General features: G+C 53.3%; 1 protein-coding gene and 1 long non-coding RNA gene across 5 annotated transcripts in view; one reads left to right on the forward strand and one right to left on the reverse strand.

The window, feature by feature from the left end:
• Positions 1 to 26096, reverse strand: part of ADCY5 (adenylate cyclase 5) — a 146334-nt gene extending 120238 nt beyond the window's left edge. Inside the window, exon 1 of the mRNA XM_027061012.2 lies at positions 24343 to 26096. Coding sequence (XP_026916813.1) covers positions 24343 to 25485 — 1143 coding nt within the window. The 5' untranslated portion in view covers positions 25486 to 26096. The remainder of the gene's footprint in view (positions 1 to 24342) is intronic.
• On the forward strand, positions 3723 to 11388 carry LOC106984083 (uncharacterized). Of its 4 annotated transcripts, none has more exons than XR_008297698.1 (4): positions 3723 to 4051; positions 5513 to 5597; positions 6565 to 9492; positions 10630 to 11388. It is a non-coding gene; the product is annotated as an uncharacterized LOC106984083 (long non-coding RNA). The 4 variants fall into 4 exon arrangements; XR_008297699.1 differs by having other exon boundaries at positions 8417 to 9492; XR_003420707.2 differs by having other exon boundaries at positions 9235 to 9492.
• Positions 26097 to 27952: the final 1856 nt, after the last annotated feature.

Raw genomic sequence — 27952 nt, forward strand, 5'->3', positions numbered from 1 at the left:
TAAACATTAAAAAGTTAGAGGAGGTCATAGGGTGGGGCCCTCATCCAGTAAGGGCTGGTATTCTAAGTAGAGGAAGAGACACCAGAGTCTTCTCTCTCTCTCTCTCTCTCTCTCTCTCTCTCTCTCTCTCTCTCCCTCTCTCCCTTTCAAAAGCTCATGCGCAGAGAAAAGGCCATGTGAGAACCCAGCAAGAAGGCAGCCGTCTGCTAGCCAGGAAGGCAGTTCTCACCAGAAATTGCATCTGCTGGCACCTTGATCTTGAACTTCCAGCCGCTAGAACTGTGACAAAATAGATGTCTGTTGTTTAAACCACCAAGTCTGTGGTATTTTGTTACGGCAGCCCAAACTGACTAATCCTTCCCCTCAGAGAGAGGAGAGCCAAGAGTGCACTGCAGCTCTGTCTGACCCAGTAAGTAGACATGTCTGCCTCAAGCACCTCTGACTGCCTAGCATCCCCAAAGGTACAGGGTTCCTCCCCCTTCCCCACCCCACACATGCCTTGACCTCCTTGCAGGAGGCAAGAAAAGCGCACAGAGTTAGCGTGTCCAGGGAAGACAAGGAATCGTTACCAGTGAGAGGCCCCCACCCTCTCCTCCTCCGCCCCCTTCCTGGGCTCCTCAACAAGGCAGTGATGGAAACAATCGCCCCATGGCCAAAGCCGGTGAGCCCTCCTCTCCTCTCTCACAGGCCCTTGACAGCCAGCCCCCCAGAGAGGACACTTCCTTAAGCCCTCGCACCTGCCACTCCCCAACTGAATAAATATTTGCATGTGCTAGACACTGTACTTCTTTTTATTCAGGTGACAAATTTTTGTTAATGTCCACTTGGCTGAGTGGCAGGGATGGACATGTAGTTCCTGACTTTGAAGAGGCCGGAAACCCACACATAGGAAAGAGGACAGTATCTCCATTCAGAAGACAGGTATAAATCCCAATCCCTTAAGAAAGGGCTAAACCAGCCCTGACTAGCCCCGTGACTTTGGGTGGTCACCTCGCCTGCCTGGGCATCCATTCATGCCACTAAAAATAAGAATTGGATATGGCAGCTAACGTTCTTGCAACCTCTGACATTTCAGAAACCTACATAGTGAAGCACAGAAAACGATCTAAATGAAGTCTTGCCAGGTAAGACAGCTTGAGAGGCCAGAAATGTGCTGGATAAAGACCCAGAGTGGCTCTCCAGCACAGGAAGACCCTGGACCCAGCCATGGCTACCAACTCTTTTGTGGGCAAGGACACAGCCACTGAAGGAATCAGAGCAGGCTCATCTCCCTTGGGAGCCCTGGCCACCACACCCCTTGGCAGGTCTGAGCTACAAAGCACCCGGGGCCCCAGGAGCTGAGACCCACCCTGGCCGCTCATCCTGAGACGGCAAATGGCACATGTTCACCCAAGGATCCCACGTCACCACCATCCCAGGTTCCCCAGAGAGGGCTCTGCATCTCCCTAGCCCCATGATGATTCCTCTCATCACATCAGAGGCGCCAGTTCTGACCCCAAGCACACCGGCCCCTTCCCTCCACATGCCACAGGCCAGGGAGCCACGGCCCACCCACCTCCCTTTGAATGGCAGAACTATTCCTTTACCCTGGCTCATCTTCCATGCCTCCTCTTCCTCGCTTGCCAAATCTTCAATTGCCCAGAGAAATGTGTCTCCCTTCACCCTTTCTTCCCACTTCCACTGTGCTCCCCACTCGCCTCCCAGACCTGCTTCAGCCTCTTTCCAGGGCTACATTCTCCCCAAACCACAAACTCTCCCTGTCCAACTCCCCTCTAAAGTACAGCCTGAACCATGCACCCTTGGCCTCAAAAGATCTCCTCTTACAGCGATATTACACAGACCTCCACCGCCAGCATCTGAGGCCGTAATGGGTTACATTTTCTGCCTTCTCTCCCACCTGCCCCAGGGAGGACTCTGCACTTGGATCACCAGGAAGACTCCGTGTGCCCAGACACACCCTGCACACTCCCGCTTCCAGGACTTTGCTTCTGCATTTCCCCCTGCAGCAATGTTGGGGCTCCAGAGCCGCCTTCATGAAGGCCCCATGGGCTCACCCCACCCTGACATCCCCAACTTTTCCTCCTCCCCAGGCCCTCTCCCCACTCCTGACTCTCAACCTGCACTTCTCCATGCTCCTTTATTTTATTCTCCTTAGATTTGTGTGCTTGCCTTAGACACTACCCACCCCTCCATCCTGCACAAATGACAAGCTCCCAGTGGTGAGGCCAGCACCTTCCTCATCGCTGGATCCCCACACCCTGCAGACAGAGGCACTTAAGACCTATCTGTTCCCTCAAGTGACACTGAACAACCCGTTCTCTGAAGGGAGAAGACAGGGGCGGGCTGCCAAGGTGGGCCGTGGAGGGCCTTGGCGCTGGCTGCTGCATCGGAAGCCGGCATCACCCACTCCGGGGACAGGTCTCCTCTGTCCAGTGCAGCTTGATTGTACGTTTATGAGTCATGGTCACGAGGCCCACAGCAGCTTAATGAGGGACATTCTTTATACACACACTCACACACACGCACAGACATACAGATACATCCCAGACAGGCAAGCCATTTCCCGCCTAGAGAACAGATTTAAGTCTCCAGGAGACAGGCAGGGAGAGGGGCAGAGATGTTCAGGCCCAAATCTTACATTGGCTTGCCCTCTCTGGGGATTTATGACCTCCCTTCTCCATTTCCTCCTGCCTGGAGCAGGGGTGAGGTGGGGAGTGCTCTAAGAAGCAGAGGAGGGAGGCAGGAAGACAGGGTGGGAAGTGAGGGGTGGGCTATTTGTGTCTCAGGCCCTATAAATGTTTCCAACTCTGTTCACCTGCAGGCCAAGAGCCTGGGCCATCTGATACAGATTCCAGGTACTAGAGGCCAGCCAAACCTGTCTTCTCAGTGCCAACCCCATTCTTCTCCCCTGAGGGTGGCAGGTAGCTCAGGGTGGCAGTGGGGGTCAATGGGCCATACCCTCCTCAGATCCTGCATTCGTTTCCTGGGGCTCTGCTCTAACAAAGCACCACAAACCGAGGGCTCAACAACAGAAATTACTGTCTCATAGTCCTAAGCCCAGAAGTCCAAAATCAAGGTGTCAGCCCAGCGTTCCTCTGCACTATGAGGGAGAATCTCTTCCAGGCCTCCCTCCTAGCTTCAGGTAACCGTGGGCATTCCTGGGCTTGTAGATGGCATTTTCTGTGTCTTCAGGCCATCTTCCTCCAATGAATGTCTATCTCTTGGTCCAAATTTCCCTTTTTTTAAATAAGGAAACCAGTCATATTGGGTTAGGGTCCTCCCTAATGGCTTCATCTAACTTGCCCTTATTTTCAAATAAGGTCATTGGTACTGAGTTAGAACTTCAACATCTTTTTGGAAAATACAACTCAACATATAACAGAACCCACAGGTGGGAGCTGTTGAAGGTATTTTATTGTCCCTACTAAAATAATAATAACTATAAAAGAACTGACCCTCATGGGCTTACCATGTACCACATACTATCATTAGCATGGATAACACCAATATGAAGTTACTTTTATTATTTCTACTTTCTGATGAGAAAGCTGAGGCTCTGAGAGGTTAAGGAACTTACCCAAGACCTTACAGCTGATGTATGACAAAGCCAGAATTACAACCTAGGCAGTCCTTAGCTACTGCACTACAATAATCATATCCTGTGATGTGAGCATGTCACTATGACACCGACTCCTAAATCCAGGGCCTGGGTGTGGTCCACACTGGCCATTGGCCTGAACTATGGCAAGAGTTCCCACTGGGCAACTGCCCCCTGCTCTCAGACTCAAACTGCCACCCAAGAGTGGGCACAAGTCTACAGTGGGCGATGTCTTGGTAGGGGGCGTTCTGAGTGGGCAAGTGGAGAGCAGCGGGCAGGGGGTGCACAGGACAGATGGAGCCTGCTGAGTCCCTTTGTAGGACCTCCTTACCTACTCTGGGATGAGCACAAGATCATACCACATCAAACCCAACTGCTATGCTATCGTGGAAGAGACTTATTGATTTGTCCAGAGGCTTTGTATTTAATGGGGGAAGACTGTGCAAGGGAGATGTGAGTATGAAAAACCTGAAAGCCGTTGCCTTCAAGCCCCATGGCCACCCCTCGTGCACTAACCACAGCTCTGGCCTGGAGCCAGGCCCTCAAATGTTGGCCTTCTCCATAATTATGTGTGCTTGTTGGTGTTGTTGCTGTTATTATTACTGTTGTAGTAATCATATTACTCGATGTTTCTTCCCTGGCCACTCCAGAGACAGCACAGACATTAGCTCATAATAATGCAGTCTTGCCTGGGAGGCAGAACTGTGTGCAGGCACGGGGACTGCCAGCTTCCTCCTGGGCAGAAAGGGGCCCTCAAAGGGTTCTGCTCAGCTCCTAATATGGCCACACTTTCTCCCCTTCTCTCAGCAAAGTGGCACCAAAGCTGAGACAAGATTTAGATGAGTAGCTAAAGCAGCCGGAAGTTAAAACACACAAGGCCAGGAAAAAACATTTAATTGACTGAACTCCTCCTCTCGGCCTATCCATGGCATTTCCATGACCAGTGGGGAAGGTCAGAGTGCTTTACACAGATTAGTGCACAAATCCTGAGCCACGGCTGTGGAGTAGATAGCAACAGCCCCATGTGATCAGATGCGGACCCTGAGGGTCAGGCATTGTGGTCACTCTTCCAAAGTAACTTGTATACAGGTAGGTGGCAGAGGTGGGTTTCAAATCCAGAGCTGCCTGTCTGTAAAGCCCAAGCACCTGCCATTTAGCCACACAGCAACAGAGTCATAACTACAGGTCAAGGGCAGTGAGCTCAGCTCATGATTGGGGGAGCTGCAAACCCCCCTCTCCTGTAGCCCCTACCAGGACGACCAGACCGTATGACAATGGTTTCCCTGCCAGACCCTCTGGCAGCAAGCTTGAACCCCTTCTCAATGAGCGCTCCCTCATGATACTGAGAGCCCTTAGAAGCCATCGTACTCCAGAAGACTCCAAGGGCTGTGGCCATTCCAGGAGAGAGACAAGCAAATAAATTAATGAGACAGTCCCTTCTCAAGTAGGGGAGAAAGATACAGACACACAAAGATCACAGTATGACAGGAGCCTGGCATAATCTGGATGCACAGAGCAGAGAGGACCTCCCAAATGTCCCTCCCGGGGAGAAGCACCAGGGTTGAGTTCGAGGACACAGAGAGGACAGGACAGTTACCAGGGCTGCCCCAGCCTTGGGCTCAGGAGTAGATCATGTGAGGCAGAAGCTCAAGAGGGCACTTAGTCTTGCCCACCAGAGGCACCAGGCCAGCCCCCTCCCTGACTGCCCACCCATCCCACACCTGCACCCACCTCCCTCACTCACACCCTGAGCTTAGCACAAACACTTAGTGCTCAATTGCTATCATACTTGTGAAATCCTGGCCACCCCCTACCCTGCCTGTAAAACACATCCCTACCCCACCACCGAGGAGAAAGGAAAGCGGAGGGAAGCTTCTGTAAGGGGATGTAATTCTTGGCTCTGACTTCCTACAGAAAGGTGAGAAATTTCTCCTCGTCCAGCATCCCTGGCTACAGCTGTGGAGCCTCCATCATTCCATCCTCTTTCCAAATTTTCCAGGTACTAAGGACTGGGTACCTTTGTGTCCCACAACCAGAAACTGGGTCCTGAAGTGGGGAAGAAGTCTGGTTCCATCCTCAGGGAGCTCCCAGTCTGATGGGGATGCTAACATCTCCTGTCCTCAGGGAGTTCCCAATCTGGCGGGGACAGACTCAGCCCCTGACCTCAGGGAGCTTCTAGTCTGATAGGAGATGCATGGTCATTGTCCTCAGGAGCTCCTAGTCTTGATGGGGGAGATGCAGCCCGTGCCCTCAGCTCCCAGTCTGATGGAAGGGGCAAACCCCCTGCTCTTAGGGAGTTCCCTGATGCCATCCTGAGAAGGGCTGGCACTGGGTCCCAAGGCAGAAAAGCCCCCAGCTGGCAGTCCCTCTGCAGTAAGTATCCAGTCTCAGGAAGGCAGTGTATTCTTGAGGCAGAGAAGGGCCCAGGGGAATGAGGAAATTAGATGCCACATGCCCTATGAAGGGAAGGGTGGGGCTGGCCAGCTGGGTGGGAGAAAACAGGGAGCTAGCCCAGGACTCGGGCCTGGTCACCATCACTTATGGGCCCTGATGTCCTCACTCCCTGCTGTGGCAGGAGCGTCATTCCCATTTCTCACAGGTGTAAGCCAAGGCCCAGGACAAGGCCCAGACAGACTCAGGCAGAAGGTCCCTGCTGTTCATTCTGTTCTCCCCCTGGCTCCCCCGGAGCCATGGAGGGAAACATGGCTGGGGCCCCAGGCTCAGAGCAGATAGGCTGGTCCCGAAACAAAGAGACTGGAAGAAAGGGTGGGGATTATTGCATGGTGCTCTATGTGCCCTTGTACCACAGGCAGTGCCCTGCACCTAGGACAGGCTCACAGGTCTGTGTGGTTTGGGGCTCTGTTCTGCTGCTAGCAACCTGCTCTCAGAGGGATCAAATGGTAGACACCTGTGTGCACACCACCCCTCAATTCCAGCCTGTTCCTTCTGATGCACTTTGTTATCAGGAGGTGGGCCTGAGGACTGTTCATCTCACCAGCACAGCCCAGCATCGTCCCCACCAGGCCGCGAGCTCTCTGAAGGCAGGTGCCAAGTTTTCCTCCTCTGGAAGTTGGGGGCTTGGTGGAGCTGGACAGAGAAGTCCTAGCAAGGGGGCCTTTAGTCCTCCCAGGCCCCCTGCTTATCTCTCTGGAAAGATGGTTCAGGCAAGACCCACAATCTTCTCCCACATGAGCCCTTCCTAGGACTGAACACCCCTGAAGGCGAGAGAATAGGAACAGAGATGCTTTGGGGGGTGGAAGGCATTTCTGGGGAATGATGAGCTTAGGGAGGCCCCTGCCTCCCATCAGCCCTTCCTCTACCCCAACCCAGCGACCATCCTTTTGATCCTTTCCCCCTTCTGCACACCATGTTCCACCTGGTGGGTGCAGGTTAGCTTTTCCAGTGGGCTCTGGGTTGGAGGGCATGTGTACGTGCACGCACATGCATGTCTGTGTGTGTGTGCCCATCTGTCCTGGGGAGCAATAATAGTTAATAAATAAGTGAATGGCAAAAATAGCCTCAAAGGAGCTGACAGGCAGAAGGCCAGAGCAGCCGGGCATGGGGCCAGCACCCTGAAATGCCAAATGTTAATTTAGCCAAAAAGAAAAAAGGTCCATTTCAAGACCGCCTCCATTAGCCAGGGTCAGGGTCTGTTGTGGTTTCTGGTGCTGGCACAGCCCCTCCCCAGGCATCCTGAGTGCAGCCCAGGCACAGGGGGCCCCTTGCACAGTGTTAGGGTAGCAGGACTGGAGGGAAGGGGCCCAGTCTGGGGCACACGAGTCTATGAACAGGCAGGAAGCCGGCAGGCCACTTCCCAGCAGTCCTCCAACAGTCCACCCAGCTGGCCAGCCCTGCGTCCCCCCCCCCACCCCCCCTGCAAGGTCTAACCAGCTGGGGGAATGTTCTGGACTTCATCACCAATCTCTTGCCCAGGCATGGGCCCTACCCCACCTGGACACTCACTTAGGGGCAAGGGATGTGATTCAATGTCCTGGCTGTCACTCGCCCTCAGGCCAGATCCCTCGAGTGTCTCATTTGGCTTCTCTCAGGCCTTCTCCCCAACAGTCCTCACCAACCCAGAGCACTCTCCACGCTGAGGCCTCTGCTGGCCTGTGGGCGGTTTTGTTGTCCTTTGCTGCATGAGTACATGTCTTAATGAAGTTACAGAAAGAAGCACATCTGGGAGAAGCAGATGTGTGTCCCTCTCTTCCCCAGTGGCTTCTACTCTTTAAAAACCACTCTCAGTTTATTTACCGGCCTCTCTAGAACAGTCCTCAGAGGGATGCAAGTCACAGTCCTGACCTCCTTGCAGCCTCCCTCAGCTACAGTCACCTCTGAATTCAGGGGGACCTGGCTCAGCCCATGCCCCAGTTCACACTCACCCAGGAAGTCCTGTGCCAGCTCCCAGGCTGGTCCCAGTCAGTTCTGGAGGCTGCCTTGCTCCTAGTGGGTCTGCACTAGGCATTTGGTGGCCACCAGACAGAATAAGGATGGGGCAAGGGTGCGATAAAAACCAGGACCCAGGGCCTAGCCCTCCCTCCACTTAGCCTTCCTTTTGGAGGTAACGCAATTTTCTTCTACCCTGTTTACTACCATCCAAACACACAGGCATCTGGCAGAAACACTGGGCTCTCCTGTAATGTGTGGGAATTTACAAGTGCAAACGATACGCAGCCAGGACAGACCACAGATCATTCGTTCAGGGCATTTTCCTTGGCAGTCCCTGTGCAAAGTGCTTTGTATATATCATCACATACAGTGTTCAACACAACCCTCAGGGGTAACCATTCTTACTATATTCCATCTTCTGCAAAACAGGCTCAGAAAGAGCGAGAAACCTGCTAAGGAGACACAGCTGGGGCACGGCAGAGTTGGGATTTGAACAGTGGAGGCATAGGACACACAGTCGTGAGCATGACGAGGCCCCGCCTCGGGAAGTGGACACTCTGAGCGGGCGGGGGGAGGCAGGCAATGAACAAGGAGGTTCACTCTGCACTCTGTCAGGTGGCCTCTGAGAAAGAACAGTAGGTGGAAGGTGGCATATAGGGCCTGCGAAGCACCAGGAGCTCTGCTGGGGGTCAGGGTGGCCAGGATACCGGGCCCCAGAGAAGAGTAAAGTTCTCTGAGGCATGAGGTCTCTGGGCACCTGACAGGGCTGGCTGGGAGCTTCCAGAGGGAGGAAAGGCTAGGAAGTTGAATGTTTGGGTACCTAACATCCGGATAAAGGCTGAGACCTGGGGATTTGTAGGGAAGAGACTGACATGAGATATTTAAAGCCCAAGAAAAGGTAAAGAGGAGGGCCCCTGGGATCCATCCCAGGTCTCCCCAGGAAGGAGGTGATATCTCATTTCCCAGAGACTAGAGAACTGGTGTCCTGGGTAGAGAGCACGAGGGAACCAGTTTGGCACCACTGGTAACCAAGGCAAGAGGAAACTAATAGGTAAATGCCCAGATGCTCCCTGTGACCCTCCCCATCTTGTCTGAAGGCCCTGACCCTCAGCTACCCCCTGTCTTCAGTCTCACGGACAGGACAGGACAGCAGGGTCCCCACTCACCTCCCACTCGTCCTCTCCCTGGAGGCGCCTCCCTTCAGCTCCATACACCAACATTAACACCACCTTTCTTAACACACACAGGGCCACATCCACTTCCTCTCCTGCATGTGAACCTTCCAGGGATCCCCACTGCCTCAAGAAAAAAAAAAAAAAACTTGGCCCAGAAGTCTATATTCTTCCCAACCTAGTCCCACCTAATAGCCAGCCTCCCCTCTGCTGCAAGCATTCCCCATTCCCACCAGGAAGAAGCTGGCATGCGCCGTCTCTGCTGCTAAAACTGCTGTCGCCCTACTGGGCCCTGGGGGTGTGAGTTCCTGACCGTCTGCCTGGACTTGACAAGTAAGAGCCCAGACTTGGGACCAGGTTGTCGTGTTCATCGGTTCAGCCTGGTCTAACCTATATCTCAATGTGCCCATCTGCAAAATGGGCAGAACAACATCAGTGCTTATGTCGTAGTGCTGCTGTGGAGATTGAGTGAGTTAACACAACTCAAGTGCTTAGAAAGAGCCTGGTGCTCAAGACACGCTATTTACTAGTCTCCTCTCAGAGGCAGGGTCTGCGGCTTACTCATCCTGGTTCCCAGTGCCTAACACATGGGAGATACTTGCTGAACGGTCCCCCAAACATCTAACACCAGAACCCAGGCAAAGAGAGAGGTGACACTGACAAAAATAAAGCCAAGTTATGGATGATGATGAATTTTGGTTTAGGACATGCTGAGTTCAAGGAGGTGGAAGGAGACTGACCAGGAGGACTGGCAGACAGGGACCCGTGACAGAGGGTAAAGCAGGAAAGGAATGTCTGAGAACTGTACACTATTCGCTGAGTGACTTTTAGTCCCCCCACCCAGGGCTGTATCATTTCTTTGTCCCCAGAGTCACCAAATACTTTAACAGCAGAGAGAACTACCTTCCTCCAAGACCACCCGAGGGATGGGGCTGGCTAAGATGGGGGAACAAGTGGGAGACGGCAGGGTGGCATGCTCTACCTGTGTATGGCCAGCCTGGTAGCTTCTCAGCTCTTGGGAAACCCAAGGCTCCCAGCCTCTGCACTCTACCAGGAAGAGCATGACCCACCCCACCCCACAACCACACCAGCACCCAACTCCTATGGGTCCTCCCAAGCTCACATGCTCGCAGCCACTGTCCTGCTCCCTCCAGGCACAAGCTGTGCCTATTAGGCTAATGACAAGGGTGTGGGGGGTGGAGACCCAGTGGAAGTCTCAGAGTTGGCAGATCTCCATCGCCTGTGGTAAATGAGTAAGCACCCCCCACCCCCATCATTCCAGGACCAGCCTGGTGTGGGGAGGGGGCCGTCATAGCACAAGGGCCACATACTCTCTTCCTGTCCACAGTGGAACCTAAAGAGGACCTTAGGGGAAGTGGGGTGGCGCAGTCCATATCTTTTTGTTCCCTTAAGAGAAACCAGGTCTGTTCTTCAAATCTGGATTTAAGGTGATTTCCCTTTTACTTCCAGGAGAAGATACCAAGCAAAAGTAATGAAAGAAAAAAAAAAAAGACTGCAGGAGAATGCAGGCTGGAACCTGTCCTACAGAGGTAGACACAGCCTCACCTGGATGCCATTGCTTCTCCCAAGGAGAAGCCAAGAGCAGTCACCCCCATAAGCTGTCACCAGCCCCCTCCACCCCAGGATCAAAGCAGAGAATGACACCACTTCAGACCCAGCAGGAGTTCCCCATAGAGAACTGTTTGCCAGTGAAATCTCCCCAGAGGCCTCAGAGGGAGAGGGTTTAAACCCATCCTGCAGAAGGCAGGTGGGAAATAGGCAGGGGCAACAGCACCCCACATGGGGAAGATCTCATATGGTGACTAACTGGCTTTTCTAGGCCATTGTCACCAATGCCGGAGAAATATTCCACTTTAAAAATAAATGTAAAGCAAAATCCAAAATTAACTCTCCCCAGATAACCCCTTTCCAAAAAAGACCACATCTTAATCCACATGTGGCCATTCGCATACAGTTTAACCCAAGGACATCTCTCTGTCCTGGATTGGGATACTTCCCAGGCCTCCACCCCACACATCTGGCACTTTGCAATCTTCTCAGTCCTCCCATGGACCCCAATTTCATGTCTTTCTCTAGGTGCCCCCAAGGCACGAGGGCTGCCACAGAATCCTTGTGCTTCTCACCCCAATCTAAAGGTGCTCGAAAACAAGTAACTTCAAGGTGTCCTTGCCACACAGACTGATAACAATAAATGCATACAGGGAGTCACTAGCGATATCATTCCTTGCTTTTCACGAACTTAAGAGTCAAAGAAAAAGTAACAGTAGTTAACAGAGCTGGACTAACATTGCTATTTACCTGCTGTGTAACTTGGAGCAAATTCATTCATTCACCCACCTAACAAATATTTATTGAGCACCTACTACTGACACTGTTCTCATTTACATTCTAGTTGGAGGGACTCAAAAATGATAATAAACACTGCTGAGGATGTTAAGGCCGCATGTTGGCACAATTTCCACCCATTCAGAAGGGAATTACCAGGTACAAAGAGAGAAAAGAGTTAATACCCATCAAAAGGCACTTGTTTGTAGCAAGCAGGTCCGCAGAATGTTGAGTGAGATTCACTGCCCTGCTAAGATGGCTCAGTCGAGCACATGGAGTAGTAATCATCATCTAAAATATTCTTGCAGTTATTCTAGCACTGTGCTAAGCCATTTATCGAGCCGTGTTTGGGGCTAATTGCTGGTGATAAGAGCAACATAAATATACCGAGCCACAGCCTTGCCTGACAAGATTTTATATACCAACCACCAACCAAGTTCTCTTCCCATTACACGCCTGCAATAATTTTTAGTGGCCATCACTCTTTACTGAATCACCACAATAAACCCTTTCGATATAAACAACTCGCCTTTCAATATAGCCATAAATCAGACTCAGTGTCATCCCCATGATCCCTGTGCTGATGGAGGGAGACTCAGGGCAGTAGTTCTGAGCCCTGGAGCATGTCAGACGCACCAGGAGGATTACAAGATGCGGATGCCCTGCACCGACACCCCCCCCCCCGCCCACCCTCCCTTCCCCCAGATAAGCCTGGATACCAGAGTTATGTAAAAAGTCCTAGATGTGTCTTCACTTCCCACATATTAAGCTCTGTTGGGTTACTTGAGGTTAACCCACCCAGAGAGCCGAAGTCTTAGCCCTGGGAGTTTGAGGTGAAACAAGGAGCTGACACACGCACTGTAATGCACGGCAACCAGCTAAAAGAAGTTTACAACGTGTTACGGGAACTGCTATTTCATGGGACTGCTCTCAAAGGAATGAAGAATAATTTTTGGAATTTGTGTAGTTATCCATGCCCATATTTATTACCCTTACAGTTATACTTGCTTCCTGGTGAGTCTCTGGGGTCTTTCCCACACGTTACAGCTGGAAAGGAAGAGTGAGGAAGGCTCGGGAAGCAGGAAAAGACACCAGAGGAAAGATAAGAAGAAGACACGGGATCAAGGATGGGGTCAGGGGGCAAATGGGTGCAGGGGCCCCACCTGACATCACCAGAGAGACCAGTGGGAAATCCAAGAGAGGGAAGAGGGTACAGATGAAAAGAGGGAAGAGGGTACAGATGAAAAGCATTCCTAAGGCCACGACCGCAGGCACATGGTTCCCCGCCAGTGGAGGACAAGCCCGTCCCGGTCCAGGGAGAGAGCACCATGAGGGACTCCTCTTGGCCAAGTCAGAAATCCCTGTGGGACCTGAGAATGGGAACTGTCTGCCTTCTTCCCACGATGCTGGGCAAGTAGGAATGGGAAAGTCAATAGCAGTCAGTAAGTATTCAGGTATTAAAACAGACCCCTGCCTTCAGAAAGCTGACTGTCAAGTAGAAAGATAAGCGAACACGCCCAGACACAATCCAAACCAGCATAAGTGTTACAGAGAAAAAGAAGAGGATGCTTCTGATTTAGATTCACAGGGTCCAGTGTTGCAAAGGCAGGGCCCCTGGAGGGACACAAGCCTGCCCTGTTCACTGGGGTTCAGCTCTGGCACCACTCCTTTGGCAGCCTCCTCAGCTGAGATGTCAAGGCCAAGGTACTGCCTGCCGGTGGTACCGACTGACAGCCAGTCTGGGGCAGACGGGTCCCTCCCGTGCAGCAGGGTGAATGAAATGTTTACAGGAAAAGGGACTTAGCCAGAGGAAGGCTGGGGACTTGGCTAAGCAAATAAGTACCTTTCCCATCCCTCAAAAGAAGATGTAAAAATAAAATCTTGAAAATCCTGGGGTGCCTGGGTGGCTCAGTCAGTTAAGCCACCTGGCTCTTGATCACAGCTCAGGTCATGATCTCAGGATCATAAGTTCAAGCCCCATGATGGGCTCTGTGCTGGGCGTGAAGCCTACTTTAAAATAAATAAATAAACAGGGGTGTGTGGGTGGCTCAGTCAGTTAAGTGTCTGACTCTTGATTTTGAGCCGGGTTGTGATCTCATGGTTCATGATCTCATGGTTCATGGGATCGAACCCCGAGTCAGGCTCTGCGCTGACAGCACAGTGTCTGCTTGGGATTCTCTCTCCCTCTCTCTCTGCCCCTTCCTCTCTCTCTCTCTCAATAAATAAAGATTTAAAATAAAATAAAATAAAATCTTGAAAGTCCACTTAGCAAAAAGTGGCACTTAGGAAGGAGTTAACATTTTTCTTTAGTCTTCTTGACAGGAGGGACAGGGAGAGAAGCGAATGTGAAGCAGAACGTCCGGGGTACTTTGAAAGGTGTTGATGGTTGTGAGGAGCTGGGCTTTGAAGATACACGCTAGTAAGCACTAACCTGCGCATCTACTAGATGCTCCTCTCCAGAAAGACCCTGGGTCTGACCTCCAGGGTGTATGTACCAAGAAGTGACCCTGATGTGTCCCCAGCGCCTCCTCCCTCCTCTCCACTGTTCCACTGACGCCACCAGAATAGTGGATACAAGGCAGCCTCACCCCCGAGCTGTGCTACTCACACATCCATAACCACTCAGGAGCTTTTCATTGGTAAACATCTGATCCCAGCCACCCCCTGAACACTTCAGGCCCGCCTTCCTTCACAGCATTGCAGGCTCAGGAAATGACAACTCACTGAATGCCCATCTGAGCCAGACACCATGAAGGAAGGACAAGCCATCACAAAGAAAACACCACGCACTCCAAAATCAAACCAAGACAACCGCGTGAGAACAGCTGTGCCTTCTCTAGCTTCTGCACGCACCACCAAGTAGATGCAGGGCCGGGTCCAAATGAGAAAAGAGCACTGGATTTGGAGTCAGAGATCCGAATTTACATCGCAACTCCTAAGCCAACTAACTAGCTGTGTAACCTGAATGAGGTCACTTAACCTCTCTGAACCCCTTCTTCCCCCTCTCCAACACAATCACAGGTCTGTAACTATGAGTGCATTACCTTGTTTTGGCCACCAAACATCAGATCCCGTCAATCAGGAATCTATTATCCCCAGGTAACAGAAAGGAAACACTGGGAGAGGCAGAGCAGCTCAGCCAGGATCATATAACCAGGGTTTTCCCCTGGGCCTCTGGACCCCAAAGCTCACGTCTGCCCCATCCTAACCCATCACCTCCTTGGAACCCTCATGAGCAGCAAAGGAGATCACACATGGTAAAGTCCTTTGTTATCTATCAAATGCTGATCAAATGGAAAAGCGAGTCTTTTGGCCAGTGTTTGAGCCCACTGTCTAGGAAACAGAAAGCCATACGTTTTTAAGAAGTAAAAATTTTAAAAATAGTTATAGAGATAGATAGAAGTGTATATCATATATAAATTACATGTATATTTCTATAGCTATATTTAAAAAATTTTTATATTCCACGTCATTCCTCTACTCCAGCAACCACTCTACTTGTGACAAATGTTATCAGATAAGAGTGAGGGACCCAGGCAGGACTAGGTTCTGAGCCTGCCATGCAGTCCTGCACCTGATGCATTTTTGCCCCAGTAAGCAGCCTCTCTCCCTCCCTGGTGTTCAAGTCAAACCTGGGTTAGATTCCCTGCTTCTCATCTCTCAATCTGGATTCCTCATGGGAAAAGATCCTGAGACAAAGATTTGAGTAGAAGTGGTTTTACATGAGAGGTAACCCCGAGAAACACTAGAAGGGGAATGGAGAAGACAGCTGAGGAAGGGAAATAAACCCAGAGAAAAGGAAAGCTATCAAGCCCATTCCCACCGTGGGCAACTAGAGCTGACTGTTTCCTGGGACAGGGAGCCAATGGAGAACACACGTTTCATCCACCAGCACACAATAATCATTGGCTGAGGGCTGCTCTGGAGGTGGAAACCCCCAACACTTCTGACCTGCCCCATGGGCCAGCAGAGAGGCTCAGGGCCGGAGAAAGCCCTCAGGTCCTGACAGCTGGCAAGAGTGGAGAGGTACATGCCCAGGGAATATGGGCAGGCACTGAACCATCTGCTATGCTCACTAGCTGTGTGACCTTGAGGACATTACTTACCTTCTCTTATTTCCTTTTCTGAGCCTTGAAATGGGGATAAGAATGTCTTTCTCACAGGGATGATATTATAATTCAATGAGGTCATGTATGTAGGGGATGAGCTCAGTGTCAGACATGCAGTAAACACTCAGTACAAACTTATGGTTTATAATCAATAATCTTTAAGGGCTTCCTCCTCTGGGAGAGTTGAAGTGGGGGAAGGAAACAAAGAAAATCTGGAGAAGGATGATCTGGAATGACCCACTGCTAACTCCCCTGTGGGCACCAATGCAATCAGTGCCTTAAGTGAAAGGTCTGGAAAGACATTCAATGGACCCCAGACCCTCCAAAGGTCATTATTTAGGAGTCCAACCTGATCCAATGTCTAATGACAACAAAAGGCCCTAAAAGAAACTAAAACTAGATTAAAAGAGGTGTCTCCCTGGTGCCTTCCATCATTTCATTTCATAAAGGATTTCAGACCCAGATGGGGAATGAGACTTTAAAACAGGCAGCCAGCCAGTGCGGGCTGAGAAACCTTCTTGAGGGAGGAAAGGGCCCAAATAAATGCCCCTGTCTAGATTACTTTACCCAAGCCTATCCCAGAGGCCCATCCCTAAGAAATTTCTAGGCTGCTCCCAGCCCCCTGAAGCAGTGTAGCCTAAAGTGAGTTCCAACAAACACTAATGACCCTTGTTATGCTCCTTAACGAACAGATTCAGGGGTCAAACATGCTTGATAAAGGATTCACGCAATATCCTCCTCTTGGCAAATTTTAGTGCCCATTAACATGTTCAAAGCTTTAAAGTCCTACAGTAAAGAATTCTGTTTAAGCCAGTATTTCCAGAGCTCATCTGACACAGAAGCAAATGTGTGTAGGTGAAACATCTATTGGTTAATGGCAGCCCTGGGTGCTGGGACCCAGGCTGGGTCATCTTTGACCTTCCATGGCCTCGCACAGTGCCTGGTATACAGTAGGCACCTAATAAATGGTTGCTCTCCGAATGAATGAGGAGAAGGCTGAAAGAATGACTTAATAATGGCTTTTAGATCTGTGAAGTGATATAGTATCGGCAGTGCCAGGCGACAGCTCTCTGTTTCCAAGAAGGCACACGTTTTAAATTGCAGCAGGAGGGATTTTGGAAGCCCTGCTCAGAGTTTAGGATTGCAATCCACCAAAATAGGCTTCCAAGCCAAGCTGCATCGCTTCCTTCTGTGGAGGTGTTGGTCTAGCACTTCGGCACAGCAGAGTCTGTGTGCAGTCGTCCACCCACCCCACCACCCATTCATTCATTCATTCATTCATTCAAACCCTCGCTGAGCACCTACTATGTTCTGGGCACTGAGGTCCCTGAGGTCTCTGAGGACCCCTTCCAAAAGCCAACTGGGACCGCAGTGAGCTGTGGGATCAAGCCTCGAGACTCCTAAGGGGAAGGGAGAGGGGACCACCCAAGTGTGAGGTCAGGAAGCCTCAAGCCCAGAAGCAACAGCTCATAACCCACTCAGAGCAAGGAGGAGGTGGGAGGATTTCACGCTGACACATGAGGCTGGCCTGAAGAATAAAGCCACTACTGTATCCCCATGTTTGTTTGTCTTTCCCCCTTTTCTGGTAACTACATCCCATTGTTCCCAGAGAGCATCCCTGCCCCCACCTCCAGGCCTGTCCTCATACTCAGAGCTCCGATCTCTTCTTGCTTCCCTGAAGCCCTATTCCTCCTCCTTCAAATCATCTCCTAGTTCCCTACCTCTTGCTATGTTGCCCCACCCCCTTGATCTCCTCGTTCTCCACATTCTGTACATCCACTCTGGACCAGGAGTGTCCTCAGTGTTTTTCGTATCCACTAGCAGACAAAGGAATGAATAAACCAGGACTCAAATCAAGGTCCATCTTTCTGCTGACCACCCCCCCCCCCCCACACACACACACACCAGCCTGCTTTGCCTCAAACTGGAGGCAGGGGATGGGGAAGTTTGGGAAGAGAATATGAGTCTGGGTTTGGGGCATTCCTCCCACCCTGTTTCACCATTACTCATCGCCTTCCAGATCTGCATCCTCACACCAGCACATACTCCCAGCCCCTCCTGAATGTCTCCCAATGGCTCATCAGGTCTGTAACGGTTTCGCTTCTTGCAAACAGAGCCTGAGACGGACAGGACGACAGAACACCCTAACAGACTTTAGGAGATAGTCACGCTAATGCAAGGCACGAAACCACAACATCCTTGGGTTGAGGGTGACCTGGGCAGATTTCTTGGCCAATGTTCCCAAGCCTGGGAGTTGGTCAAGATCACCTGAAGAACTTTGAAACCTAGATCCAAGCTGTTTAAAAAACAGATCCATTCTTGGACCCCACCCCAGACCTCTGAAAGCAGAATCATTTCCTCAGTAACAAGCTTAGCTGAGGCCATCCAGTCTCTACGTGAAAACCTCCACTTACACAGCTGCCTACCCCGGGAGACATGTGGTTTGATGGCTGCAACCCCAAAAGCTAGAAAGGTATCTCCTACCTGGAGCTGAAATGTGTCTATTGTTTCCACCCATTTGTCACAGCCCTGCCCTTGCGAGCAACTAAAAAGAAATTCAGTCTCTCTTATAATGTCTGGCCACAGGGGTCCCAGCAACAATGTCTTGCCCAGATGCTTTCTTACCCTGCTACAGCCTGCTCTCCTCCCAGCTAAATATCCCCTAGCCTTTCAAATGTTCTCTCAGAAGTCAAGGTTTCCAGTCCCCTTACCAAGCTAGTCACACTCCTCTGAATTCTGGAATCAACCACAGTATTTCAGAGGGGACCTGAATCTTCCTATGAACTGGGTATGCCCATCAACATACCCAAACAGCCTACTGGTGTTTTCCAACAGCCAGCCTCAAAATGCGGGTTCACCTGGGGTGCACAGTCCATTAACTAGAAATCCTGACTTCGCTTGCAACATTGTATGTAAAGAGAGATCTTCCCTGTCCTCCATCTGGACATTGCCTTGAGAAAAGCTGGGGGGGGCGGGGGAGAAGGAAGGCTTTCCAATTATCTCCATGAAGTTTTGAGTCTGGGTGAAAAAAATCATGCTGAGCCTGCCCTCTGTTAGCTAGCCATCCCCACCTGATAAGCACAGACGGAAAAAGGATATGCTAAAACATAACTTATGTAACAGTACCAAAGGATTTATGGGTACAATCATGTCAGAGTTCCTGGAGCCAACTATTTCCAATCCCAACACAGGCTGCCCTCCTGGGAAGTAACAGGCCAGGAGCTGGACTCCCCCCCCACACAAGACAGGTACAGTTAACTGAGGCACCAGGCAGGCATCATGGACAGGAAGTCTCCCACAAAGAGGCTGGTACAGTCACAGGAGTCTCCCACCTGGCCTTGCCCAACACTCACATTCTGTCTCTGGCTGGGACTAAAGTGGGAGCCCCAGCCACACCACTTAGGAGAAAAAAGGCCTGGCCCAGCATGGGCCACGGCCCTGCTTCTACTACCAGCTGCACCTTCTCACAGAGTGACTTGTGGCCAGGGCCCATCAGCATAGGAAAGCCTTTTACACGGATTTTTAAAACTCTTCCATGAGGTTGAGCAGGTTCCTGTGATAGGGTTTAATACGTCATCTGTGTCCTCTTTATAGACAAACATGAGCATGCTGTTCCATGTTCCACAGCACACAGACCTCCTTCTCTTGCTCTAGATCAAAACTTAGATTGAATTATTAACACTGAACATTCCCACAAATACAGAAGCTGGTCGTTTTGCTCCTCGACTGGGTCTGTGCCCTTCCTGAAGTCCTCTCCGTAGGAATCGAGGCATCCCTGGGATCTGGAAGATGACCCCCTGCCCAGAAGCCCTGCTTGACCCCACCCCCAGAGGCTTCTGCCCCCACCCCCGAAACAGCCCTGCCCTGTTGCACAGAGGAGGCAACATAATTGAAAATAATTAGCAAATATAGTTGGCAAAAAAACATTAGACTTTAGGAAGACAAGCAGACCCTACTCGGCTCCAAACTCAGAGCCAACCCCTCACCCTGGGGTTCACTAAGGCCAGATTTCTCCTGTCCAGAAATGTGGGTGACAGGGGGGAATTGGTGGCAACTCCCAGCCACTGCGGTAGAAGCGTGTCCTCCTCCACAGCACCCCAGCGAGCAGGCAGGGAGTGGCTGTAGGCAGCGCACATGGGCCAGCTATAGTGACCCACAACACAGGCCTCTGGGCCAAGCTCCAGAGCAAGGAGGTGGCTTTGCAATGGGGCTCACTGGGCAGCTGAGTGAGTGGGCAGTAGGAAGAGTTCTTGAAAGGGAAGGATCGGATTCCTGTATTTCAGGGGAGCTGACCACTCAAGTCGAGCCCTCAGCCTCATTATGGAAAGTGGGGGGGGTGTGCATCCAGGGTACCTCCCTGAGGAGCCAGACGTCAAGGTCAGAAGGGTGATTAAGGCCCAGAATCAGAAAGGCAAACGGCCACAGAAGCCAGCCACCAGCCAAGAATAAACAGGACAGAGCTGCAATGATCTTCTTTCAAAGTCAACACAAAGGCTTCCTTAGGTCCACCTCCTCCATTGCCCTGGTCAGCCCAAGCCACAGACACACACACACACACACACACACACACACACACACACACACGTGTGTGTGTGTGTGTGTGTGAGCAGACATGCATGCACATGCACAGCAGTCAGTTCGTGGTCTGTATCCCCATCCCCCTCCTTCCCCAGCCTCCTAGCTACAGACGCTCGCACGTGCACAGTCACAGAACAACACCCACACAGCGCCTGTGCCTTTCTGATCTCTGAAGCAACTGGTGACAGTTACAGGTTCAAACAGTCACAAAGGAAGAAATGCAAGAGATCACTGAGTTTCTCCAAAAGGTTTAGGGGGAAGAGAGGAAGGAGCTGAAACTCCGCTGGGGAGGAGGGTGGGTCATCCCACACCGTGACGGCAACTTCTAACAGCTCTCCCAAGCTCACAGGGACCCACATGGGGTCAGAATCTTCTCCTCTGAAACCATGGCAGGCAGGCTTAATGTGGTTGCAGAATAATAATACCCCACATTTGAACAGGACTCTCTACTTTTCAAAGAGCTCTTCCATCCATTATCACCTCCCGGAGTAACACTGGACAGTGGAGATGCTCATCCCCTCAGTCAGATAACCCCACAGGGCCCAAAGATATTTTCTCCAAAATAACCTTTAATAGTTTAGCATATGTAATGGTTGTGTGAGCGTGCTTGTTTGTGTGTGTGTGCATGCAGAAGCTTTATGTAGCAGAGTGGGATACAATCAAACAAAAATGGGGTTGCCATGGCAACAGGCTCCGGCATCATTGCAGCCTATTAACACAAGTGAGGAATGTGTTTGGCAGATGCGGGTGTTATTTATGGTATGGGTATAGCAGAGGGACTTCTAACAGGCCAAGAAGGAGAAAAAAACAACCCTGTGACGCTCCTACTGTACCCCACAGAGGAGACAACGGTGAGACAAGAGCACAGGAGAAGCTGCAAACAGGCAATAAGAGATGGGGAAGCAGAACAAGGAGGCAGGCAGAGGAGAGGAGAAAGGTGGGCAGAGAGCAACAAGGGACTGGCAGGGGCAGAAGGAGAAAGGAAGTGGGAGAGGAAGAAGAGGGGGAGAGGGACGGATACCGGGGGAAGAGCTAGAGCAAAAGATGTAGGAAGGGAAGAAACATCATCCCCCAAAGGGGGATGACCTCTTGGTTATCTCTTGAATAAAAACTATCAGGAGGCACCAGTTCAGAAACCAAATATTTCTCCTCATAACTGGAGCAAAGGGCAGAACCCCAAACACAAGAGGGGCTGGGGAAGAATAAAATACCCAGGTCGGATGATGATGTTGAGGAGTTGAGCTGTGGGAGTGAGGGGGCCAGCCTTGCAGGAGGAGAAGCAAAGAAATGCCAACACAGTTTACCCAGGGCCTATTATGTGTCCAAGGCACCACGGAGGGGGGGATTTCCAAAGCCCCAACATTAGAAACCATGCACTGCTGTTCCATTTCCCTGGACATGTGTCTTTATCAAAGAAAAGAACAAGGCATCTAATGCAAGCCATCCTCAAACACCTGCTGCTCTGGGGTAATCTGAGGCAGAGGTTAATGCTGCACTGTCCCACTAATATTTCCCAACCATCCCTCAGGGTTTGGTCAAGAAATAAAAATTCTATATCAGACATAATCAGAAAGGTAAATCATATACAAAAAAATACAGTTTTCTCTGAAACCAAAAGTCCCTTGTCCTGGACCATTCCTAACAAGCTTTGCTGTCCTCAACAGAGAAAAGTGTAAGAAGTTAAGTGTAAATCCACCCAGAAGCTTACAGCCAAGTCTAAAGACCACAATGGGGAAAAGCAGCATGGGATGGGAGGTGGTAAAGGTAGGGAGAGAAGGGAGAGAGGTCTGCCTGAGAAAGAAGTCAGACAGTCACTCTGCTGTTGCCACAGCATTTTCATGCGAAGATGGGGTTGGAGCTCCCGAGGCCCAGCACTCCTTTCCTGGGATCTGACTCCAGTCTCATGAACCCATGCATCCAGAATTGCCTAGGGCTGGTTCAGAAAAATAGCCCGAATGATCCTGGAAATCTCTGCTTCTCCATGTGGATGACATGACCTTCCCTCTGTAGAAAAACTACACCCATCCGAGCAACCTGCGTCCCATCCAAGCCAGGACCAACGCCCAAAGATACAACATCCATGATAGCCTGGGTCCTCAAGTCAGAAGGAGTTGGAGGTTTTATAAGCACTAACAATAGTAGTTAACATATATATATATATATATATATATATTAGGGTATATCTCCAGCTCCCAAATCCCCAGCCTCAGACAACTGGCAGGGTTATCATTTCTCCTCCTCGAGACTGGGCAAGGAGGTGTATATATATATATATATGTGTGTGTGTGTGTGTGTGTGTATACACACACACACATATACCTATATATGTATATACACATGTATATGTATATATACATGTATATATACATGTATAGGTATATGTATGCATATATATATCACTACCTCTCAATAGGTTCCTCTCTCAAGTTCAAAGCTGATCTCTGAAGATTTTTTTCCTTCTGATCCCAGATCATAAAAACTTCAACTAAGCTTCAACTACCCCTCCTACTCCACTCACTGGAACACCACCAAGTTGGCAAGCAGTTATTAAATCCCTACTAAGTATCCTGAAATGTCCTAGACAAGGGAGAGAGGGTAGAAAAGAAAAAACATACACAGGATTCCTGCATCCAAGAAGCTTACGTTGGATGGGGAGCAAAACCAATGGGCACTGGAAAGTAAGGAAGTGCTCCACTCTGTGGTTCTGACTCTGTCGTTAACCATGCAGTAGGGGGAGAGGCCAGGGTGCCTGGAATGGAAGGAGGAGCCCCTGAGCAGGAGGTGAGGGGTGAGGCTTGGCACAGAGGTTGCAACTGGAAGGGGCATACACATTTCTTTCATTTTCGAGAAAATATCTTGGGGCTCAAAGAGGTTGCAGATCCCCCTCCTTTCAGTTGCAGAGTACTTTGGAGGTAGAGCTAGAGCCCAGCTCCCTGAAGCCCATACTGTGCTATTCCCTGTGGGAGAGTATCACACCCAGGAAGCTGGGGGCACAGGAAAACCCGTCAAGGAAGAGGCAGTACTCAACATGATCAAAGTCTGAGAAAAGGCATGAGAAGTGGGGAGAAGAAGGAAGGCAGTGCCAACGGAGTATGGTTAGAGGTTCTCTCAGAGGACACAGACACCCAGAGAGAGGTATGGGGTGCAGAGCAGGGTCTACGGTCGAGAGACTAGCCTGCATCAAGGGCCCCCTGACTCTCACAGCCAAGCTGCACTAAAACAACTAGGCTCAGCAGGGGTCAACGGATGAAGCCCCTGGAGCTCCAGACAAGGCAACTGCTACTAGGAGGCTTGCATGTCAGAGGGGCCAGTCTCACCACCGGTCAGGAGAGCATGCACACCTCTCTCCCAGAAGCCTTCAGTGGAGTCACCAGTTAACCAGGCAGAGGTTTTACTTCCTCCAGAGCCCACCATTCTGAGCTCATGGAACCAGTCTCAGCAGGGATAAAAAGCACCGCCCCGCCACAAGCAATAACAAGGAACACCCAAGGGAAGGGGTCATGCCACCCAGCACTAGCTTTCCGCTCAGGCCAGAACACCGCCACACACAGAGGTTCCTTCCTACCTTTGCTAAAGGCAGCTTTTTTGGCTTTAGGGCACTTTTGTAAACAAAGCAAACTTGTCAGTCCTCCCACAAGTTCAGGTATATCTCCAGCTCCCAAATCCCCAGCCTCAGACAACTGGCAGGGTTATCATTTCTCCTCCTTAAGACTGGGCAAGGGGCTCCCAGGGGCTCCCCTCCCCAACCCTCTATCCAGGAATCCTTAACAAACCAGGATGGAGAGGCTGCTGCAGGGTCCAAGCCACCTTTATGAGGAGCCTTTTCTACACAGGGACAAGGAAAGGAATGGGGACCTTTCCATAGAATTTTCTCCTCCAACTCTCCTTCCTCACTTGCATCTTCACAATGATGGCTACATGTCTTCTAGGGGCCAGGAACATTACAAATAATACAAGGACATCTTTTTTGTAAATGAACACGCTGGGGCTCAGAAAGGGTTAAAAGGCTCTGAAGACACCCCACAGCTGGCACAGCCGTGTCTCTCTGGCTCTTTTCACCACTTTAAAGGTAATGAGTTACTTCTCTTTGGCGTCAGGCCAAGGCCTGCCCACCCCACGATCTAGTCCCTGCGACCAGGTGGGCTCCTACCTGCTTGAGCAGGAACTGGTCCTGGGCGTTGGTGCGCAGGGCGATGGCCAGGTGGAGGGCAGACAGCAGCACCCCACTGAGTACCGCGGCCCGCATGCGCACAGGCAGCAACGTGTAGATGGTGTAGATGAAGAACACGGTCCACCAGATGCCCTCCGAGGCGCTGCGCGGCTGGGGCAGCAGCAGGCCCACCACCTGGACAGCCAGCACCACGGCGATGAGCGCGTAGCAGGCCAGGCCCATGTGGTCCTGGTGGAAGGCGGCGCGGTTACAGAGCACAGCCATGACAAGGATGACACCCACCGCGGCCGCCAGCACTGCCAGGTAGGGCAGCTGGAGCGGGGGCCGCGCCGCGTGGAAGGCCAACATGACGAGGCACACGAGCACCAGCACGGCCATAAGCATAGTGAGGCTGCTCTGGTTCAGACGGAAGAAGTAGCGCTGGTACAGCCGCTCCAGTTTGTCCGACGGGAACTTCTTGGAGCGGAATATCTGCAGCAGCGCCAGGCAGCAGGCGCCCAGCGACAGCACTGAGCCGGGCCCCGCGCCTGAGCCGGCGGAGCTGCTGCCATCCCCTGACCCTTCGTCGCCCTCGACGGCACCGGCACCGGCCTCCAGCTCGTCCGCCGCGCGGCCCTTGCCCCGCCGCTCCTCCAGGCCCAGCTCCACCGAGCGAGGGCGCACCTCGGTCCCGCCCGCTGCGGCCGCAGCCGCGGCCGAGCCGCCACCGCCGCCCCCAGGGGGCGCCCGGGTGCTGCCCCCGCCGGCCGCGCCCCGCCGCTGCCGGCGGCTGCCGCGACCGCAGTCGTCGCCGCCGCGCTCCTGCCAAGCAGATTTGGAGCGGAAGCTGAAGCCGAAGCCCCCGGTCAGAGGGTCGTCACCACTCAGCGGAGGATCGTCGTCGTCGTCGTTGCGCCAACGATTAGCCAGGCGCTGCTGCTGCTGCTGCTGCTGCGGGGTCACCGCCCCCCCGGGTTTCTTGGTGCAGCTGCGGGTCGAACCCCCGGGGGCGTGGGGGTAGCCATTGGCGCGGGAATCGGCCTCCCCCCACGCTGAGCGATGTTCCGGGCCTCCCCGGGACGCCGGCGCCGCCGCTGTCTGCGCCGCGTAGCCCGGGGGGCTTACGCTTTTGGAGCCGGACATCCCCCCCTCGGCTTCGTCGTCTTCTTCCTCCTCCCCCGGGGGCCGGGCCGGGGGTCTCCAAGGGGACGGCGGACGGCCGAGCAGGGGGACCAGGCTGGGGTCACACGTCGAGGGCGGCCCGGGGCCCTGCGCAGCAGCGGGGCATCTTGGCACCCCCGTCCTGAGCGGAGAAGCAGGGCAGCAGGAGGACAAGCGGGGAGGCAGGCACAGCCCCGAGGTGAGAAGTGGCTGAGAATCCGCGTCTGGAGTCCCAGGTCCGAGATGGAGTTGGCTCCGAGCTGGGGCAGCTGGGTCTGCTTGAGTGGCTGCGCCGCGCGCAGAGGGACGTCCGGACTCCTGGTTCGCGTCGAGCTCGACGAGGACCGGAGTTGCGGACGAGGCGGGACGGAGAGGTGTCCTTGCGGGCGGCGCCTCTCCGGGGCTGGCAATGCCGGGGCGCGGCGTTCGCAGATTCTGCCTAAGCGGGGCCCAGCGGCACACGCGGCGAGGCGGCGGCTAGGGCGGCGAGGCTGGGGTCCCGGCGTGGAGACCGAGCGGGCACCCTTTCCTCGCGGCGGACTAGGAGCGACTGGGAGGTGTGGGCGCCAGGCAGCATTATTTTCTTACGAGGGGTGGGGAGGTGGGATGGGGGGTGGAGAGGACGGGGGAGGGGGCGGCGGGCGGAGCAACAGCGCCGGGGCCCTGGGGGGTGGGTCCTAGAGCCCAGGGGGGCCGTCGCCCGCATCCCCCACCTCCCGCGGAGAGAGTGGGAGCGAGGCCCCCGCGAAAGCCGAGCCGAGCTTTCAGCGCGTCCGCGCAGGGGGCGGGGGCGAGGACCGGCTCCTGCGGCGCGGCCCTTCCCCTCTCGCCTCCCCCTTCCCCCCAAACGGAGCGGGGCTGGCCCGGACCCGCTGGCCCAGGAGGGCTGCCTCGCCGACTCCGCAAGCCCTAGGCTCCTCGCCGCCGGCTGCGGGCCCACCGCGGCCGGGCGCAGAAGGACCAGGCGGAGGGCGGAATCCGGCGCAGCGCCGCCGCCGTTCTGCCCCAAAGCAGGCGGGCTTCTCCCGGGGAGTACGGCATCCAGAGATCGAGGGCCGGGGCTCAGATGCAGCCGGCCGAGAGGGGTCCGCCCAAGAGCTGCTGCGGCCCGGGGGCGCTCCGGGGAGGCCCGCGGGAGCCGGGCTCAGGGCGCGCCATGCACGCCTCGGGCCCTGCGCCGCTCCGGCCGCTCGCGCCGCTCCTCCCTTCTCGCCCGCTTGCCGCCGCCGCCGCCGGAGAGCCCTCCGCATCCCCTCCTCCCGCCGCCTCCCCGCCCCCCGCGCCGCTCCGGCCTCGGCTCACAGCGGCGCGCGGCCGCCTCCGCCCCCCGCCGGGCCGCGGCCCCCGCCTCTGCGCCCCGCCGGCATCCTCAGGCCAGGCCCCGTGAGGCGCTCGGGGCCTCGGGGGCCCCAGTTCCCCTTCCTCACCTAAATTTCTCGCCGCGCCCCCTCCCTGCCTGGCTCCTGGAGCCTGGTCCAGCCCGCTGTCCCTAAGCCGGACCTGGGTGGCGTGCGGTCCTCCCCCCCCCACCCCCGCTTGGGTTCTTGCGCCCCTAGTCCAAGCTCCCCTCTTTTGTATCCCCCTTTAATCCCCCTCCCCCCCCCATTCAACCCAACTTCAGCCCCCGCGCTGCGCCCCCCTTCCCTGGCCGGGCTCGATTGGCCGCTTCCTGAGCTGTCAGACTTGACTCCCGCGCTCTTATTGGGCGATTCTCTGGCCGGGCGGCAGTGCCAAAGGAGGGCGCACCGGGCTGGGGGCGCCCCGGCCGCGACTGCCGTTGGGAGCGGGAGACCAGAGTCCCCGGAGGGACCGGAGAGCCAGATCCGGAAATGGACGGGGGAGATGGAGAAATTGAGGATTTCTGAGACGCAGGAGGACGGTGACGGAAAAGATGGAGATGCAGTGGGTGAGGCTGATGCAGCCAGGGCGGGGCGGACAGGAACGCTTTGGTGTGTAGTTTCCGAGAGAGAGCCCTTCAGACAGCGCTAGGAACACCTGGCGTTTGTGAAGAGTTTTTGCCTGTTCACACATTTAAAAAATCTCGTTTGGTTTCCCTCAGTAGCCCTGGGATGTGACAGAGACCAGGAGGCATGTGACTATTCCCGATTTATAGATCCGAAACTGAGGCTTCAGGAGTGTCATCAACTTGCCATGGCCACACGAGTTCTCTAACTTGCGACCGAAAGATCTCCCATCAGCACCAAACTGCCTCCCCTACGTAGCAAGCTGGTAACCCGGAGCAAAGCGGGGTTCCCGCTGGACAACGAATGACCAGATACTCCTGCCCAGCACTAGTCACAAAGAGGCAGGAGTGGAGAAAAGGACTTACTGCGGATCAAGGAGGATCTTGGTCTGTGGAAGATGTACCTACCCAATTCCCCTTGCCCCTAGGCTGTTCTAGTGGAAATTCTGTCAGTCCAAACAGTGGGAGGGGTGGGAGACCACACCT

The sequence above is a fragment of the Acinonyx jubatus genome, chromosome C2 (genome assembly GCF_027475565.1).
Source record: "Acinonyx jubatus isolate Ajub_Pintada_27869175 chromosome C2, VMU_Ajub_asm_v1.0, whole genome shotgun sequence".
Classification (NCBI taxonomy): Eukaryota; Metazoa; Chordata; class Mammalia; order Carnivora; family Felidae; genus Acinonyx; species Acinonyx jubatus.